The sequence below is a fragment of the Piliocolobus tephrosceles genome, chromosome 4 (genome assembly GCF_002776525.5).
Source record: "Piliocolobus tephrosceles isolate RC106 chromosome 4, ASM277652v3, whole genome shotgun sequence".
In the NCBI taxonomy this organism is placed as follows: Eukaryota; Metazoa; Chordata; class Mammalia; order Primates; family Cercopithecidae; genus Piliocolobus; species Piliocolobus tephrosceles.
This window is the reverse complement of record NC_045437.1, coordinates 36,754,818-36,774,763: the sequence shown is the minus strand read 5'-3', so window position 1 is coordinate 36,774,763 and position 19,946 is coordinate 36,754,818. Positions and strand designations below refer to the sequence as shown.

The window sequence follows — 19,946 nt, the reverse complement described above, 5'->3', positions numbered from 1 at the left end:
TTCTAGGTGCTCCACCACTGAGATTAATTTGAGATAGACCACTGGAAATTCCCAGATGGTCACAGCCAGGTATATGGAAACATGAGGAGAGTCACAAACACAACTTCATGAAGTCATGTTTATGAAACCCTATCTAGAAGAAATCCATCTGAGTCAAGACTCATCTCTTTTAGTCTTTGCTTAAATGTCGTTGCTATTCAGACCACTCAATTTAAAACAGTGACCCAGAACTCCCCTTACTCTGCTTTTCTTTTTTTATAGCATTTATCATCTTTTAATATAATATATAACTTATTTATTAATGATGCTGATTGTCTGCCCTCCCCTCTAGAACACATGTTTCATGGGCAGAGATCTCAGTCAGTTTTGTTTGGCAACATATCCCAAGTGCCTAGATTAGTGTCTGGTGCTCAACAAATGTTCACCGAAGGATGAATTAAAAGCTACAGTTCACCCATGTCTAAATCGATTGCTCTGCTAGGTAAAGCTGGAGACAATTTTCTAATTAAAATCATTACTCCATGAGGAATAATTTGACTTCCTCATATCATTATTACACTCAGGTATCCTACAAATGTAGCAGGGTTAGATTCCTCCTAATGTGGTCCTAGAGAGAGAGAATGTACATGAATCACAGAGCAATGAAAGGGGCTATCAAAGGCTTTCAGAAATCTCAGCCACCCATAAATGGCCCAGGACAATATTAAGGGCATAGTATTAGAGTTATTTCTCTTTCTTGGTTCTCTAGAGGTCCAGCTAAGCAGTCTAAGATTACTAGTTCTCAAATATGTTTTCAAGTGAGCAGGGTACAGAATTGGAAAAGATCCAAAATGTAGGCCTGATAAATTCCAAGACATCCAGCCAAACAGGCAGTTTCCAGGGGCAGCAGGTTACTGTTACTCTCTCCCTCTTCACTGAGGGTGTAAATGTTAGAGAGAAGCAACTGCACAAGCCAACAGACCAAGGTCCGATTGCTTTCCAGGGAGTCCAAGGACACCTCACCTCTATTCCTGTTCACATCCTGTACCCTCCAGAGCCTTTACACACACATATAGCTGGTTAATATACGTTCTTAGGGAGAAGCATATTTACCCTCCTTTCACGCCAAAACAGGGAGAGGCAAATAAGACCCCTTAAACGAAACAGTCATTCCAGAGCCCCATGCACTGTGGCAATGAGAAACCAAAGCAGCCAATGAGAGGCCTGTGAGCAATCTGACTTAGGCAGAGGATACTTAAGGCTCAATTACCCTAATACCAGTTATTAATCAACTACTACAAGGATTCTAAAACACGAAATGAAGAAACAAAATTTAAAGTCAAAGGTGGGTGGGCCTTTTTTGTTTATTAATATTTATTGTGTGTGTTTAGCTAACCTTTGTAAACTTTGCAGCTAATGCGGCTCCACACTTTATCCTGTCAAGGAAATGCATCTTATAGCAGAGAGCTGGCTACCTGCCAAACCAAACAATCCCTGAGACTGCGGCAGGGCTGGGAAGCAAGCTGAGCTGCCACGCTGCTAACTTGTCAAACATACATACCGGGCTTTGCTTAACAACAATGCGACACGTGCCTGCTAGAAGCCTAAGGAACCATCATCAGAAGACAGATGAGCTATAAATACTTAGAAAGAGTACAATCCTTCTATCAACCAACCACCCCAAACTTTCTTCATCCTGTTCTTGAAGAAGTGCTTCTTTACTGGGAGTGTGACATACTCAGACCTATGGATTTACTGAGAAATACAGCAAATAAAGCATAGAGAGCACATTTGAATCAAAGGACCAGAGAACCAGTCAGGAACATCAAGACATGAGATCTACAGAATCAAAGAGAAAGCCCTCACATTGTATCATGAGATTCAAATAGCAAAAGGCCACTGCAGTGCAAAGAACTAGGTTCTGAAATTAGTCTGCATATTTTAATAAACTGATTTGCTTAAATAAATTGACAAAGTGTTTTATTCTTTTTTGTTTTGTTTTGTTTTGTTTTGAGACGGAGCCTTGCTCTGTCACCCAGGCTGGAGTGCAGTGGCCGGATCTCAGCTCACTGCAAGCTCCGCCCCCCCGGGTTCACGCCATTCTCCTGCCTCAGCCTCCCAAGTAGCTTGGACTACAGGCGCCCGCCACCTCGCCCGGCTAGTTTTTTGTATTTTTTAGTAGACACGGGGTTTCACCGTGTTAGCCAGGATGGTCTCGATCTCCTGACCTCGTGATCCACCTGTCTCGGCCTCCCAAAGTGCTGGGATTACAGGCTTGAGCCACTGCGCCCGGCCAAGTGTTTTATTCTTACACTAATCTACTTCAATTCCCAAAACATGTGGGTTCACTAATGGCTTCCTCTAGCTGTCGAAGCTGAACTGTACATTTCAGCACAAAATTAAGCTTATTCTTTTAAACCAAAGCCCATTTTCATTTTAACCTTTTAATTTGGTAGTGGAGTGTAACCATAAATTTGCCCAAAAATAAGAGACAAGAATTGGAATAGGAGACCATAAGCATGACTAGAAGGAGTTACAAGACCTTAATGTGCTCAACAGAGAGATTTTTTTCTTCCCTGCAGAGAGCAAAGAAAAAAGAGAGGGGTAGGCCAGGGAGAAAGACAGCACGATGTCGAGCTAGCAGTGTCAAAATTCCAAAATAGGAATTTTGGAATTACCCCTTAGCAAAAGTGAAAACGCCACAAAAATTTCCAAATAATTTATTTCTGTGGTTTTTTTTGTTTACTTTTAGAGAAACCAGGGAAGCAAATAAGGGGAGGAGGAGAAGGAAACCAAAGAGAGAAATGATTTACATTTTAGGACATGGTAGAAAGGGAACTATTAGGTACTGGAACTTTGTATTATTTTATATAATTGAGTCCTCACAACTACTACAAAATTAATAATCTCATCCCATCTCACAGATGAAGAAACTGAGGTTGTAGAGAGTGGTAACTCTCCCAAGGTCACATAATAACTTGCACATAGAAGAGCTTGGTCAGTAAGCAGGTTTCTCCAACTCCACTGTTCACTCCCTTACTACTTAACCATGCAAAGCTCTATTTGGAAAGATGGGGAGGAAAGGAGGTAGCAGACATTTAATCATATCCAAACTCACCTAACCCAGTAGAAACCTTAGCAAGTTTGTATTAAAATGCAGGAATTACTAAAATCATTTACAAAAAAAAAAAAAAAGCCCATTAGTTCCCAGTTCACAAATGTTACTATAAAAGAAATCATGCCTGCATAACATCTTAGGGATCTGCAATGCACATATCTAAACACCGCCCTTATTCTACATGCTAAAAGAAAGCCAACAGCCTTCATAATTTTATACCTTAAACATGATTATGTTGAAACCCCATTTCCGGATCCTCCACAGCTGCTGACCCATAATGTAAACCAAACTCCATCTGGTTTTTTCACGTTTGGTTTTTGTCATACAGTATCATACAGTACAAGAATGGATAAGGTAAGGCCATGATTCCCTGAACAAACATTTTTCACAATTTTCAAATGAAAAGCCTGACACCTGACCGTGAAGGAGACTGTCACACAATTTTGCAGACTTGTATAGAGGCAGTCTTAGAGTTACAGACATCCTCGGGACTATCCAACACATTTGAATGGGGTTGTGTGTGTGTGTGTGTATGCAGATTCCAGACACTAAGAAAGCAGATCAAGATGTGAACCCAAAACAAATAATAAGAAAACAGATAAGAACAAAAAAAACTGGAGAAATTTTCTCCCATTCTGTAGGTTGCCTGTTCACTCTGATGGTAGTTTCTTTTGCTGTGCAGAAGCTCTTTAGTTTAATTAGATCCCATTTGTCAATTTTGGCTTTTGCTGCCATTGCTTTTGGTGTTTTAGACATGAAGTCCTTGCCCATGCCTATGTCCTGAATGGTACTACCTAGATTTTCTTCTAGGGTTTTTATGGTATTAGGTCTAACATTTAAGTCTCTAATCCATCTTGAATTAATCTTCGTATAAGGAGTAAGGAAAGGATCCAGTTTCAGCTTTCTACTTATGGCTAGCCAATTTTCCCAGCACCATTTATTAAATAGGGAATCCTTTCCCCATTTCTTGTTTCTCTCAGGTTTGTCAAAGATCAGATGGTTGTAGATGTGTGGCATTATTTCTGAGGGCTCCGTTCTGTTCCATTGGTCTATATCTCTGTTTTGGTACCAGTACCATGCTGTTTTGGTTACTGTAGCCTTGTAGTATAGTTTGAAGTCAGGTAGCGTGACGCCTCCGGCTTTGTCCTTTTGACTTAGGATTGTCTTGGCAATGCGGGCTCTTTTTTGGTTCCATATGAACTTTAAAGCAGTTTTTTCCAATTCGGTGAAGAAACTCATTGGTAGCTTGATGGGGATGGCATTGAATCTATAAATAACCTTGGGCAGTATGGCAATCTACTCATCTGACAAAGGGCTAATTTCCAGAATCTACAAAGAACTCAAACAAATATACAAGAAAAAAACAAACAACCCCATCAAAAAGTGGGGAAAGGATATGAACAGACATTTCTCAAAAGAAGACATTCATACAGCCAACAGACACATGAAAAAATGCTCATCATCACTGGCCATCAGAGAAATGCAAATCAAAACCACAATGAGATACCACCTAACACCAGTTAGAATGGCAATCATTAAAAAATCAGGAAACAACAGGTGTTGGAGAGGATGTGGAGAAATAGGAACACTTTTACACTGTTGGTGGGATTGTAAACTAGTTCAACCATTATGGAAAACAGTATGGCAATTCCTCAAGGATCTAGAACTAGATGTACCATATGACCCAGCCATCCCACTACTGGGTATATACCCAAAGGATTATAAATTATTCTACTACAAAGACACATGCACACGTATGTTTATTGCGGCACTATTCACAATAGCAAAGACTTGGAATCAACCCAAATGTCCATCTGTGACAGATTAGATTAAGAAAATGTGGCACATATACACCATGGAATACTATGCAGCCATAAAAAAGGATGAGTTTGCATCCTTTGTAGGGACATGGATGCAGCTGGAAACCATCATTCTTAGCAAACTATCACAAGAAGAGAAAACCAAACACCGCATGTTCTCACTCATAGGTGGGAACTGAACAATGAGCTCACTTGGACTCGGGAAGGGGAACATCACACAATGGGGCCTATCATGGGGAGGGGGGAGGGGGGAGGGATTGCATTGGGGAGTTATACCTGATATAAATGATGAATTGATGGGTGCTGACGAGTTGATGGGTGCAGCACACCAACATGGCACATGTATACATATGTAACAAACCTGCACATTATTCACATGTACCCTAGAACTTAAAGTATAATTAAAAAAAAAAAAAAAAAAAAAAACTGGAGAAAGAACTTTCTTCAGATTTCCACAAGCCCAAGATTTTCTTCACAGAGAAAGAACAACTATTTCTATATTAAAATATTGGGCCAGGGAAGTATAAGAGTAAAATGGGAATTGTTTCAACTTTTCCAGGCTATTTTTCCTGTCTTTGTTCCTTCCATTCTCTCCCAAAGCCTTGCTTTTCTCAGACTTGGGATGGCTCTCCGTATGCATGGGCCACAAGACTTGGCTTCATCCCTCTAAAGTTCAGGAAGCAAATATAATGAGTAAGCCCCAGTCTCCAAAAACTAAGAGTTATCAGCACCACCTGATCTCTACAGACATCCCCTCAACAGAAAAGTTTAAAGGCAGACATTTTCTCTACACATCTTGCTCAGTGAGCATATGCCTCTCCTTTACCCCTCCTCTACATTCCCCCAGTTCCAAGGAAGCTCTACCATGGGCCAGACTTGGGGCAACTGTCTTTTTTTTTTTCCGGAAATCTTCTCAATCTTCTCCCTTCCCTATCCTGAAAAATTCTCTACTAGGCCAGACAGGAGTGCAATGGTGAAAAGAAAAAATGCCATAGTATTTTCATAAATGTGGGGGCTGCTGCAGAAAAACCAAGTAAGGGAAAGTGTTGCTTTGCACCTGTCATACATATTTGATACAGATGTATAGATTATGTGTTTTAAAAACTGGCATCTAATTATCAAATTAATTCCCATCAAACTCGTGAAAAATGCTTTTACTAAAATAACTCATTTACAGTCTGTGCTATAAAATTAAGATAACCACTAAAGCAGCAAAAATCTGGAACCTAGTAGTCATCCTTGGCACTAAATGAATCCCATCTGTATCTGATAATAAACCTGCCTAAAGAATTTCATCACGAGAAAAAGTTCTCAGAGAAAATGGAAGGTCTCTTGGGAAAGAAAATTAAATACAATGTTGTTCATCTAATTCAAAACAGTAAAAGTCTGCTTCAACCCTGTTACTTGAGAAGAATCTGTGAAGGCAAAGAAGGCACAAGTAATGACTGAAGAAAGTCTGGTAATTATTCTCATCAATGATAGTCTGTGAGCAGGAAACAAACAGGAGACTGAGAACAGGAGTCCACAGGGTGAGTGACCCAGGTGGGTGGTCATCCTACAAGGCAAATGACCCCAGAGGTCCCACCCCAGGGGATCCACTTAGATGCAGCAGAGCTTCCCACTGGTGGGCACAGAATGGGATACCAAGATATGGTAGGTGTGTCAAGATATGGAGCTCATGCCTAAGAGGAGCCTCAGGCGCTGGGGCCTCAGGCTAGTCATTACTAGAGAAGAGGCGCCTCATCTGTTTATATGAGATATTATCATTTATTATGGAGACCAGGTTGTGAAAAGGCATGAGAAGCACCTCATGGCTATTTCTGATCACTTAAGACCCACACTGTAAACCAAACTCCACCTGGTTTTTCTATGTTTGGTCTACACAGACCCGGGCTCCTTTACATTTCTTCATTTATCAGCAGAGATAGGCATAAAGATAATGACCACCAATCTTGTGTTTATATATATAAAACAGTAATGCATGAAACTTATTAAATCTCTAACTGCTAGATAAAAAAATATATGTAATCAGATCTTGGAAATCATTAAGTATGTAAAACCAAGAAAACACAGGACAAGCTGAATCTTCCTGTATAGACAAACTACACAGGATATGTAAAATATTATTTATCTTACTATAGTACAGGTAAAGATGTTTTAAATATTATACTTTTATTTAGTCCTTTGGGGGTGTCACAACCCATCCTCCTACAAGACCATTATCTATCATTTCCATAAAGGAAAAATACTATCCTGGGATACATTTTAATTATAGACCTTGTTCTTCCCCACACTATACGTACTTGTGAAAGTTTGGCCAGAATTCTGATACAACAGCTGGAAAACTTGTTACCAAAGATCATTCATCAGATTCAGGCTGAGGGAGAAAAACTGTCAGAAAATCCTACAAGACATAAAGTCCTTTACTTGGTCCCTCAGTGGGATGTGATATGGTGCTAGGGTTAGACAATGGAGCTCTAGTCATTATTGTATTATTTGTTTACACATTATGAAAAGAAAAGTATCATTCTGAACATTTTTAAACATCTACAAATCAAGTTCTCTTTTTTTACATTTTATAGAGGAAGTATGTTTCTCCCTAGTGAATAATAAGTATTACCTAATAAGTAAATATAATAATATAATAAATAAAATTAATAAGTATTACCTAGTGGCTAATTCCTTATTTAGCTTTGCCATTCATGGCAATCATGTCTACACAAGTTTAAATACCTATTAAATAAATGTAAATACTTATTAAATAAAATATCAAACTCTTGTGTATTTGAGAATACACAAATACAGAGAAGGGGGGAAAAAAGTTCCTGTTTAATCAAAAGGGATACACTGACTATTTCTATTGTTTCAAAGGACTACAAATAGAAGCAGAAAAACCTTCTTTTGCAAATGCTGGCACTACTAAGGAGTGGATTTTTAAAATATAGCTTGTTATGGGGTTAAATGATACTAGGAAATGGATAAACTATTAAACTGGATAAGCCCTCCTTTTGGTCCTCATTCCTTTGCTCACAAAGTCTAAGATAGCACGTGATTGGCCCTTCATCTCACATTGTAACTTCCCAAATGAGATCATTGTTAAATAGGTGGTCATAGGAAAGGACGCTTCACTGCAGGGTTTGAATCTCGATTCCTACAGTAAACGTTATTTCAAAGAAGACAACATTGAATAGAGAATCTAAAAAACTGCACCTGAATCAAGAATGTGCTAGTTACAAAAAATTTATAAAGTTAATTGAGGCCAGGCATGACAGCTCACTCAGCACCTTGGGAGGCTGAGTTGGGTAGATCAACTGAGATCGGGAGTTCGAGACCAGCCTGGCCAACATGGTGAAACCCTGTCTCTACTAAGAAACAAAAAAAAATTAGCTGGGTGTGGTGATGCATACTTGTAATTCCAGCTACTTGAGAGGCTGAGGCACAAGAATCACTTGAACCCAGGAGGTGTAGGTTGCAGTGAGCTGAGATCACACCACTGCACTCCAGCCCAGGCAACAGAGCAAGACTATGTTTCAAAAAACAAAATAAAATTAAATTTAAAAAAAAAAGAGAGATAATAAAGATGAGAAAAACAAAGTGGTAAGTACTATATCACATCAGTATTTGTCCCGTATTCTAATGAAGAGTAGTGATTAGACTTCTGATAAAGTATCAAATTCAAAGAAATAACTTTTGCTTCAAAGCACAGAGTACAGGTTACAAAATACATCCAGGAAACATATCATATTCATTAATAGTGTAAGAATCAAAACAAATTATATTCAGTGGAGTTTAAATTACCAATAGTTTAAGCATCTGCAGTAAATCAGTAAATCTGTGTTTCCTCTAATGAACCCAAAACCTGGTTATTTGTAGTAAATCTGAAAAAAGGATCATCTAAAGTTTTAAAGAAGTAGACAATTAAAATAAATGCATACTTCTTTCATCAATTCTAAAAGAAAATGTGGCCGGGTGTGGTGGCTCTTGCCTATAATCCCAACACTTTGGGAGGCTGAGGCGGGTCACAAGGTCAGAAGTCCAAGACCAGCCTGGCCAAGATGGTGAAACTCCATCTCTACTAAAACTACAAAAATTAGCCAGGCATGGTGGCAGGTGCCTGTAATTCCCAGCTACTCGGGAGGCTGAAGCAGGAGAATCGCTTGAACCCAGGCGACAGAAGTTGCAGTGAGCTGAGATCATGCCACTGCACTCCAGCCTGGGCGACAGAGTGAGACTCTGTCTCAAAAAAAAGAAAAAAAGAAAATACATGCACTGAAATTCCAAATTGATTTTTAAAAACTATTAACCAAAAAATAAAAACTTGAGAAGGTGGTAAGGAATAGGACATTACAGTTAGTCCCAACAAGAATGTAACAGAATAAAATGTAATAAAAGGTAAAGCAAAATTAATAAATACATCTTCACTGAGCATCTACAACGTGCCATGCATTATGTGAATAAACATTAGTAATATGATGATGCCCTTACCACCCACATGACACCATCAGCCCTGAGGAGACCCTTACTTCAATTTGGTCACTGGAGAATTTAGAAATGGCTAAGAAGAGAGTATCAAAGACAACAGAAGTGTGGAGAAAACAAGATCCACAAGGAAATGTTAACAAACAAAAAAGAACAAAAGACTAAGTTTGGTTCCCTCAGACAAAGACAAGACTGAACAGTAACTTTATAATCTTCAAGGAAACAGAGGATATTAACCAGCTGTTCTCCAACTCCATGAGGACCAGAACAAAGGATGTAAGCTCTAAACATGAGAATGTGAGGCTAAAAGCAAAGAAAAAAAATGATCTGACGGTGAGGGATTTCATACATAGAAATGAACTCTTTAGGGAAGTTGTTAAGTCTAATTTTTATACAGGAGAGTTATGTCATAGTGCGCAGGTAGACAAGAGGAATGAGCTCTGGAAAATAACACTGAGAAACTGAGCCAAGTATGCTTAATACCAATGGCAGCTAATTAAGCAAAAGCCAGTAGCTCTTCCTTGTGGCACAGCTATGTCAAGGGAACATACCACCCAAGTAAGAGAGGTGACTCATTCTAGGATCAATGACATTATTTTATTTCCTACCATATGAATGTCCCTCCAAACATGTAGCTAACTTAGAAGCTTCCTCCTAGGTACATCTGCTATAATCCGTACTGCTTCATTTTGTTTTTTCCATCACCATTGTAGACAGCAGAAACATACTCCATTCAGTCTCTCCCTCTGAATGTTGTTTAAAAACCAGGGCAGAAGGCAGAGGGTACCTATCTGAGGACTCTGAAAAGTAAAGAGTAGTAGGTGGATTTGGGAAGAAGTCCAGAATTCAATGTATCACTCAAGCAGAAGAGAGTTACCATTTCCCCAACTCTAGTCTCCACCAATAATAATAATTAAAAAATAAAAACAAAAAATCTGTGACAAACAAAACATCAACATTTTAAATAAAGACAGGATCAGTCCAACTGAGTTTTCCTTTTGCCTTAGGCTGTAATACAGCTTGGCACAGCACTGTTACTGATCCCATTTTTATTTAAAAATTTGGTATTTTATTCACCATAGATTTCTTGCATTTTTTGTATTGTTGCATTAAAATGTTATTTATCTTGATTACTAAGTGTTTTAGCGCCCCTCTAAACTTTGTGATTGAGGAAGGCATCTCACTTGCCTCACCCTAATCCTGGTCTTGTCTGTGGAAATATTGTGTTTCACAAAACCAGTCCCTGGTGCCAAAAAAGTTGGAGACTGCTGATTTATATAACATTCTTGAAACCGTAACACAATAATGTTGGAGAACAGATCAGTGAATGCCAGGGCTTAGGAGTTGGGGATGAAAGAAGGGGTGAGTGTGTGAACTATAGCGGGATAGCAAAAAGGAGTTTTTAGGGGGTGATGGAACTGTTCTGTATACTGATTGTGTTGATGGTGATTACATGAATATGTACATGAGTTAAAAATCACAGAACTGTGTGTTTTCTTAAAAAGGTCAATTTTACAGTATCATAATTTTTTAAAATAATAAAAAGGAATCAGCACTAAACTAGTTCCTGTCATCTTCCCTACCTGAAAACATGTTAAGATTTTATGTCATAGATATTAACAGTTAAACCACCATGAAATCTGAGATATCTTTTCTCTTTACTCTCGTGTGCCTACCGATAAACATTCAACTGTATTCTTCAAATATGAAGAACAACTGTTCTAGAACCTTCATAATATAGATACCTCTAGGTGAATTTAGAGATGGCTGAGAAGAGTTATCAAAGAAGTAATTTAATCAAGTCTTATTGATGCTGGCTTAGTAGGTAAGTCCAGCTGAATTCAAGTTTCCATTTAAATGTGTGTGCTGCTTGCTTTAGGAAATTCCCCAAAAAGGGTTTAAGTTTTTCAAGGTGGTCTTGTAGTCCAAATTATGAAGGCAGCAAAAATGCAATGTTGTTTTTCACCATATTCCACTGGCATCTCTTTTCTCCAGTGATTAAAGAAAATACTCCTAGAGATAGTAGTACTAAGTGACCACTGCACTTCTTGACAGTAAAACACTGTCCTAATAAGCCATGCTAGAAGTTGGCTTTTGATCCTGGAAAAAAGATAGGGCCAGAGAAAGAAACATGTGCTGGCAAATTTACACTAAAACTCCATCATTTTCTACTTACTCTCAGTTTTCCTATCAAATATTCATACATCTTGGAAGACCAAGAAACAATTAGTGTTCTGAGACTCCACCTTTCTGTTCTCAGTGAGCAAGTGCTCCACACACCTATGTTAATTAGGTATACCGTCCTATCAGTTGGCTGTGGGCAAATATACATATTTTATTAAATACGAATATGTTACTCAGGTTCCCTCTAGGATATGCATTGTTTAATCCTCCTTTAAAAAGTGAATTACAGTAATATTTCATTAACCTGGTATCACGTTATTCAAAATAATACACATAATTCAAAGCAAATGCTATTCCCTAGTCAACCAGCTGCCTGATTGCTCTATAATAAAAATCAGATAATGGAAAGCTAGTTAATTCAAAGCCCATTTTTTCCATTTCCTTGTGTTTCACATTAAAGAGGTTTCACTATATTTTAGAAGGCAGATAAATGCCAAATGTAGTCTTTCAAGTTTATTTTCAGTTAGCATTTGCAGTGCTGATAGCTCAAGTTCTCCCTATATAATACTACTCCTTGTATGACTCTGGGCAGAGACAATGCTTGACTCCTTTATTTTTAGAAACTTATAAGGAGGTGCAATTCTGCCTGAGTTGGGACTTTATATCAGTAAAATAGATGATTATTCTATTCCCAGTAAGAAATGAAAGAACAGATGAGTTCCTCAACTCCTTCAGAGTCAAACTTTCACAGGTATAGTATCATTAATTTGTTTGAAGTGAACTCCCAGATCAGCTATATCCACATTCAAATGTAAGAACAAAGATACATTCCAAAGCCAATTCTGAGGACTTCTGGAATATCCATTAATTTGAATTATCTTTCTGCTTCCCTCCCTAAGTACAAATAATGGAGAATGACTGTAGTCTGAATGGCCAGTATGTCCCTTACACATTATAAATAAAGATAAATAGCTAGGTTCATAAAGGGTCTATTATTTCATGGCTCTTTTTATCCATTTAGTCTTCCTCTTCAATGTCTCTGAATTTAAAACATCAATATTCTCTCTTAATAATAACACAAAAACTTATTTTGTGAAATGAAAAGTGTTAACACATTCATTTCCAGAATATACACTCTTTAAATTTATGTTATGCATAATTATGTTACATGTATAACATGTGTAATTATACATCACGGCCGGGCGCAGTGGCTCAAGCCTGTAATCCCAGCACTTTGGGAGGCCGAGACGGGTGGATCACGAGGTCAGGAGATCAAGACCATCCTGGCTAACATGGTGAAACCCCGTCTCTACTAAAAAAATACAAAAAAAACTAGCCGGGCGAGGTGGTGGACGCCTGTAGTCCCAGCTACTCGGGAGGCTGAGGCAGGAGAATGGCGTAAACCCGGGAGGCGGAGCTTGCAGTGAGCTGAGATCCGGCCACTGCACTCCAGCCCGGGCGACAGAGCGAGACTCAGTCTCAAAAAAAAAGGAATAGGAATAACTGCAAAGATCGTTAACATTTTCTGACTGAAAACAATGTTTGGCTCCATATACATATACTGAGCCTGGTGTTCTAGAATATAAGCATGTAGGGGTTTATTCTGTTTCAGAAGACAGCGTGGGAAGAGCGTAACCAATCATATGTGTTCAGTAAATGAACACATCTAGGACAGACATAATACCATCACTGTCTGTGCCTTAGTCAAATAAGTACACTACTAACTGCTGATATTAAGAATCTGAGATGCTGCCTTTTATGCAAATTAAAACACACAGTTAAGTTCCTTACTACCGTGGAGTGTGGTATTTCCAACACAAAATTATAAAAGACGTGTCTTTTGGCTCTTCTAGCAAAATGTTCACCTTTTATTCATTCCAAGAAATGTATTTATTTATTTTTTTACATTCCAAGAAGACGTAAAACTTGGGACAATAGGTCAAAGGCACTGTTAAAAGCCCCTTTATTTAACATAGCATTCTAATATATAAACAGAAAAATGATACTATTTGATGTTAACAATAACAATAAGCCCTCACCCTCACTAAATCAACAATTTAATAGGACTCCTCAGGGGGTGTGGTTTTGTTCCTATTTGAAGTTCTCTCTTCATCCATCTATTAAAATAGATCTCATAATTTGTCTTCTGACTTTTCTAAGATGATTCAATATTGTATGTTCTGTTTATTTAATGAAACTTCTCCTTTCTTAGCTTCTTTTCATTTGCTCGTCTCTTAAATGATGATGCTTCTTACGGCTCATTTTTCTATCCTTTATTCCCTTACCTTAACCAAACCATCAGCAATCAACATTTCAACTATGCACTATAAATGTTTTTACCAAACCTGTCTCTTCTTTCTCTTATGCACCAAACTTATTAAACCATCTGCATATTGAGTATCTCTACACAGAAGTCCTATAGGTATTTCAAGCTCAACATATCAAGAACAGAATTCACTTTCTTCCAAAATTTGCTTTATTTTATCTCTATGTATTTTTATGTCAATGAACATTCACCCAGTCTCCCAAATTATAAATTTCTGGCTTCATCTACACAGACTCACCAAATCTTATAAAACTAAACTTTATATTTCAACAAGAATTAACCATTTCAAAACTTAGATCCGAATGTGTCTTCCTTTGCTTTGAAGAAAAAAAAACAAAAAACAAAAAAAACACAACAAAGTCATTTTCTTATTGTATACAAGACCAGTTTTACCTTTCTGACTCTAGATATCTCTCTCCTGCCTCACTCTCCAAAGACACACCTATGATCTACAATATGCCTTACTTGCACTTCCCAAGTATATCTCTCACTCATTCAATGAATATTAAGAGCTATCTATGTGCCAGGCACTGTTCAAAGCACCAAGGATACTGCAGTGAACAAAAAGTTTCTGCCCTGTGTGACTTACATCCTGGTAGAAGAAGACAGACAAAATCAAACAAACATACAATATATGAGGGGCGGTGGTAAGTACTATGGAGAAAAAGATCTACCTATAAAAGTAACACAGAGAACAAAAATGTATCACACTATGAGACACTGATTTTTCCAGCAAACAGCATGTTCTTCCTATAAACTACAGAAGCCAAGCATGTCCTTAAAAGTGCAATCATATGTCTACATTCCTTAATTTATTTACACTTCAACTTAAGCTACAATTTAAAAATACATCAAGTGTGATACTGAAATGTACAGTCATTTAGAGGCATAGTAGAACACAGCTTATATCTGGAACAAACGATTACAATAATTTTACTTTCTGAGATGAAAGTTGATAGATTCGATTGTTTTCTTTGATTCTAGTGTTTTAGTTGGCTCCTAATACACCCAGAAAAAGCAATGTGAGTGCTGGCACCTTTCAAATTATGTCATGAGATTAGAATCTATTAAACATAAGTACTCATGTAGAATTAATCTCACTGTTATTTCACTTTTCCTATAATACTCTAACTATACTGTGGTTTTACATTCAGAACCTGCAAATTAAGACTTCATAATAATACTAGAACATTAGAGACAGGAGTTTTTTGCTGGTGATTTAAAAACAGTTGTTCAATTGTCTGAGTCACTTAAGTGCATAATATGTCTCAACTGTTTACCAAGAGCTGAAACAACTGGAAAAACCTACATAAGAACACTGTTTAAGATACAGGACATTACTAAAAGATTTGACAATGAGCCAAAGAAAACGTACACAGACATTAATTGGCCTGTTTCATACTGAGAAAATTACAATGATTTGCCTTACCATGTAAATAATAATACACAGTTTAAAGGAAGTCAAATTTTCCTCTGGGAATTTTCATTCTTATTGTATAACATGTGGCTCCAGTCTCAGTCTCAGGACATGAACAAATGAATGAATGAACAAGTGAATGCTGGTGTTTTAGTGTTCATATAAATCTGTGAAGAAAACTAATGTTTTTTTTTTCAAGTGTAGAAGTTAAATCTGAAATGTTTTAAATTTCCAAATAACTAAATACCAATTAAGTTCAGTGCAAGCTGAGCCTGACTTTAATGACTACAACCCACACAAGCAGAGTTCTGTCAAAGTTTTCATGGTTTCAAGAACAATGTTAAACTTCGTCACTTCTTAACCTTTCACTTCCGTCGACAATCCCTAAATCCTCACAAACATGCCCATTGTGGGATGCTCCTTTCTGTATTCTACATGATGATCATCTTCCCTCCTCAATTTGGTTGGTAGAGAGGGGGAAACATCTCAGGCCCAGCTGAAATTCCTACTCAAGTGTAGGCCCATAGGAAACACTGGGTTGTGGAAAGGGATAGGGTAGACCAGCAGTTCACAACATACTGATAACTCCTATGCTAGAGTGAAAAGCAGTTATCACCGTGCTCTCAGGGCCAGGGCTTATGTTCTATTTAACAAACAAAACCAAAAGATGGGTAAGAGGAAAACTTTATGTATTCTCAAGGCTGAGGAGAAAAGAATATACGTACCGCATCTGTGATGTCTATTTCATACACCCTTTGGAAAGTCCTACGCTCAAAGAAAACAAGTTTGCCGCTGCCACATCCTCTTTGAACAGATGTACCAGTGACTATGAGCTTATCATCTGGACTGAAACAGCAATCAGTCCTACAGAAAAAAAGCGTTTATGAGTATAAGCTTATGACCTCCACAACAATCTAGCAATAATTAGTGAATTAAATAAAATATAAACATTGCTGTAATAAGAGCTAACTCCTGTATAGGGCTTATGAGTCAAGCACTTGCATTAATTTGTTTAATCATCACAATAATCCTATGTGATAGTTATTATCCATATTTTACTGATGAGGAAACTGAAGAAAATAATTTAATTACACCTTGCACATGGCAACACAAGTAAGTAGTGCAGCTGGGATTCAAACTTAGGCAGTCTGACTTCGGAATCTGTGCTTTTCAACTTCTACATTGTAATGTTTTTTAATGCAAAGGGAGCGTAAAAAAATTAATATAGACATTAAGAGTGTCTACAGACAGATATATATATGACTAATGTCTAAGTAAAATGATTATTTTGGCCATTTTTTTAAAAACTATTTTTACTAACACCACTACCATCACCCCCAAATAATTTGAGTTATGTCAAGTTGAGCACCATGAAATGACCCACAGGTTGCACTGCTGGAACCTAATTGATGGCTATGATTCCAAGGCTCTTGTTGTTAGCAGTCTGGCCATCTGCTTGCGACTAATCTAAGACATGACCCAAACAAGTTATATAGTTAGCATTACTTGCAGCAGGTATAATAGCTCAAAAAATTATCATCAGTTATAAACTCATGTTTGTTTGTTTTAACATAAAATGCCATGGGCAGCGGACCATGTTAGAGTTAGTACCGCATTATCACAGTTTCCTTCACTTGACACTTCCATTATCTTCACGCTCTTTTCTGTTGATCATTATTTTATTTCTACCAAAATAGAACAATTTGCCTAGGTACCAACTATAGGACTCAAAGGTCAAGTTTTACCTCAGCTCCTTCAAGAAAATCTTTAAAAGTTTCAGGTGCCAGTTTAGTAGATAGGAGATAACAGTGTTCAGCAAGACAGTCTGAACAAGTGAAGGATGCTGAATTACTGATGTGAATGATTTAAAAAATGAGAAAATGAGCTGTACCATAAATGCTCAGTAAATATTAAAAACTACTTGGATGGTATTAGAGCTCTGTGTTTTGTTTTGCTTTGTTTTGTTTGAGACGGAGTCTCGCTCTGTCCCCCAGGCTGGAGAGCAGTGGTGCAATCTCGGCTCACTGCAAGCTCCGCCTCCTGGGTTCATGCCATTCTCCTGCCTCAGCCTCCCAAGTAGCTGGGACTACAGGTGTCTGCCACCAGGCCCGGCTAACTTTTCGCATTTTTAGTAGAGACGGGGTATCACTATTGTTAGCCAGGATGGTCTCGATCTCCTGACCTCATGATTCGCCCGCCTTGGCCTCCCAAAGTGCTGGGATTACAGGAGTGAGCCACGGCACCCGGTTGACTAGAGCTGAAATTTTTAAAAACCACAAATTTTAAAAAGCCTACCTTGCCATTTATACAATATTAAAAGAACAACTGAATCTCTTAAAATATATTTTACTACCCCAAGACTTGTGCGTGCATACAATACACACAAACACATGAAAAAATCAAATACATAATTTTAACTTCAAAAAAGTGAAGTCTGAAGAATGTGCAAAATATATATATATATATATTTCAAAAAACAGATTTTGATCACTCAAGTCTCTTTTCCAGAAGATCTAAAAGACATATGATATAAATTAACATTAAGGTAAAAGTACTTATTTTCCATTCTTCTATGCCGATCAAATATTTAAAATATGCTACTTACATTGGGAACATGGTGGGAAGACCTGAGGCTGAAAAAAGTGGCTTGTTAAATTGTCGGATGTCCCATAATTTTAATGAATCGTCACCTGACAGAGGAATGAGGGGAAAAAAAGACAGAAAAGTGAATTGTGCAAAAAGAACTCGCTCCCAGTTTAGAGTCTGCTACACTTAATGTATAAGGAAGAAAGGGAAGGGGAAGGGGAGAAAGAGGGAAGAAAGAAAGGAAGAAAGAAGCTAGATTCACACAAGCATGTTTTACTTTTTTAACTGTTCAGAGAGCTTGAAAACAGCAGCCGCAAGAACAGTTGAAAGCTATTTGATAATGAATTGGGCTTCCAGAAATTACTTTCCAGATAGATGCAAGCTAGAAGGAACCCTGGAGAATCTACTCTAAAGTATGATAATAGAGCAGATGGTAGTTCCCCTGTGGTGTATTTGAGCATACATTACTTCTTGAGAAGATTTTAATTTAACAACTATCAGGACTGAAAATAGTTCAATTCACAACAGATTCCTTTTCCCACTGGTGAGTAAAGCTATCCATTAACATTAATAAGGGTGAGCCATGTGATTCCCTTCCCTCCAGTGTAATTCTACCTATAGCTATCATTCTTCACTCTGCTGGGGAGTACAGATTCACCAAGCCATTTAAAGAATAATGAATATTTGTAAAGAATCACTTTTTGTGCTCGTTTTGGCAGCACATATACTAAGACTGGAATGATACAGAGAAGATTAGCATAGCTCCTGCACAAGCATGACATGTAAATTTGTGAAGCATTCCATATTTATTTAAAAAATAAATTTTAAAAAATCCCTTTTTAATATTTCTATAGGGCTAATTCCTGAAGAGAACAAAAGCCAAACTCATATAAATAATGTTTTCGCTGTTCTTTCTCCCCAGTGCCCACAGCTGGGACCTGCCTCAACCCCTTGGGTCCAATAAGGAATGAGAATAAGGTACAAGTTAGGAGAATAAAGAGTTCAGTAAAAATCCCCATTTTTACAGTGAAGCTTCCTCTGAAACCCAACTTTTGGCAGGTGCACTAATCCACAACTGGTAGGATGCAAGACCTGCTTGTACTGGGAGAACTTTGTAAGGCTCACCTTTGGAATGTTACTTTATTGCTTTTAGTCTTTTTTTTTTTTGAGATGGAGTCTTGCTCTGTCACTCAGGCTGGAGTGTAGTGGCATGATCTCAGCTCACTGTAACCTCAGCCTCCAGGTTCAAGTGATTCTCCTGCCTCAGCCTCCCGAGTAGCTGGGACTACAGACATGCGCCACTACATCCAGCTAATTTTTGCATTTTTAGTAGAGACAGGGTTTCATCATGTTGTCCAGGCTTGTCTCAAACTCCTGGCCTCAAGTGATCCACCTGCCTCGGCCTCCCAAAGTGCTGGGATTACAGGTGTGGGCCACTGCACCCCGTCTACTTTTAGTCTTTAAAAAAAGGTTACACATCCCCACAATCTTCAAATAGTAAGAAAACATTAACCTGTATTAATTCCATCTAATCCAGCAGGTTATGCAGCTAGCAGAAGCACCTTGTAACACCCTGAGGACTCTGCTGAATAGACTTCTACCTGCCATACTGTATACATCCAGGAAGGAAAATGATGGAATACAGTATACATGTGGTATTGACCAATTAAGTTATCCAAAAGCGTGTGTGTGTGTGTGTGTGTGTGTGTGTGTGTGTGTGTGTGTGTTGGAAGGGAAAGGTAAGAATTATCACCAAAACGGCTTTGACTGAAATAGAGTTACTTTTATACTTCTAAGGGAGTAATTATCGACTGGGTAATTACTCAGTTGAGTAATTATGGGCTCACCTATTTTATCACCTGTGAAGAATTTTCAAGCTACACTCTCCCTTTTTCCCCTCTTCTCCCCTAACTCCACCTCAGAGACTTGGATATACCATCCCAAAGATGCAAGAGTGGATGTAAGAATTCCTAAGTGGAGCACTCATCATTTGAAAACTTTCCCAGGGGATTCAGATAAACTCTTGGGATGAGAACCATTGTTTTAAAAAAAGAATATACAGAATTTTAATTGGGAGTCATCTCTGAACTCAAGTAG

At 38.0% G+C, this 19,946-nt stretch overlaps 1 protein-coding gene and 1 non-coding gene across 2 annotated transcripts in view; one reads left to right on the top strand and one right to left on the bottom strand.

Moving 5' to 3' along the window:
- Positions 1-19,946, bottom strand: part of LOC113225110 (WD repeat-containing protein 70) — a 57,841-nt gene that overhangs the window by 36,531 nt on the left and 1,364 nt on the right. Inside the window, exons 2-3 of the mRNA XM_031935417.1 lie at positions 17,869-17,953; positions 15,989-16,127 (exon numbers count right to left, since the gene is read on the bottom strand). Coding sequence (XP_031791277.1) covers positions 15,989-16,127; positions 17,869-17,879 — 150 coding nt within the window. The 5' untranslated portion in view covers positions 17,880-17,953. The remainder of the gene's footprint in view (positions 1-15,988; positions 16,128-17,868; positions 17,954-19,946) is intronic.
- On the top strand, positions 18,553-18,659 carry LOC111545604. Its single transcript, XR_002732502.1, has one exon. It is a non-coding gene; the product is annotated as a U6 spliceosomal RNA (small nuclear RNA).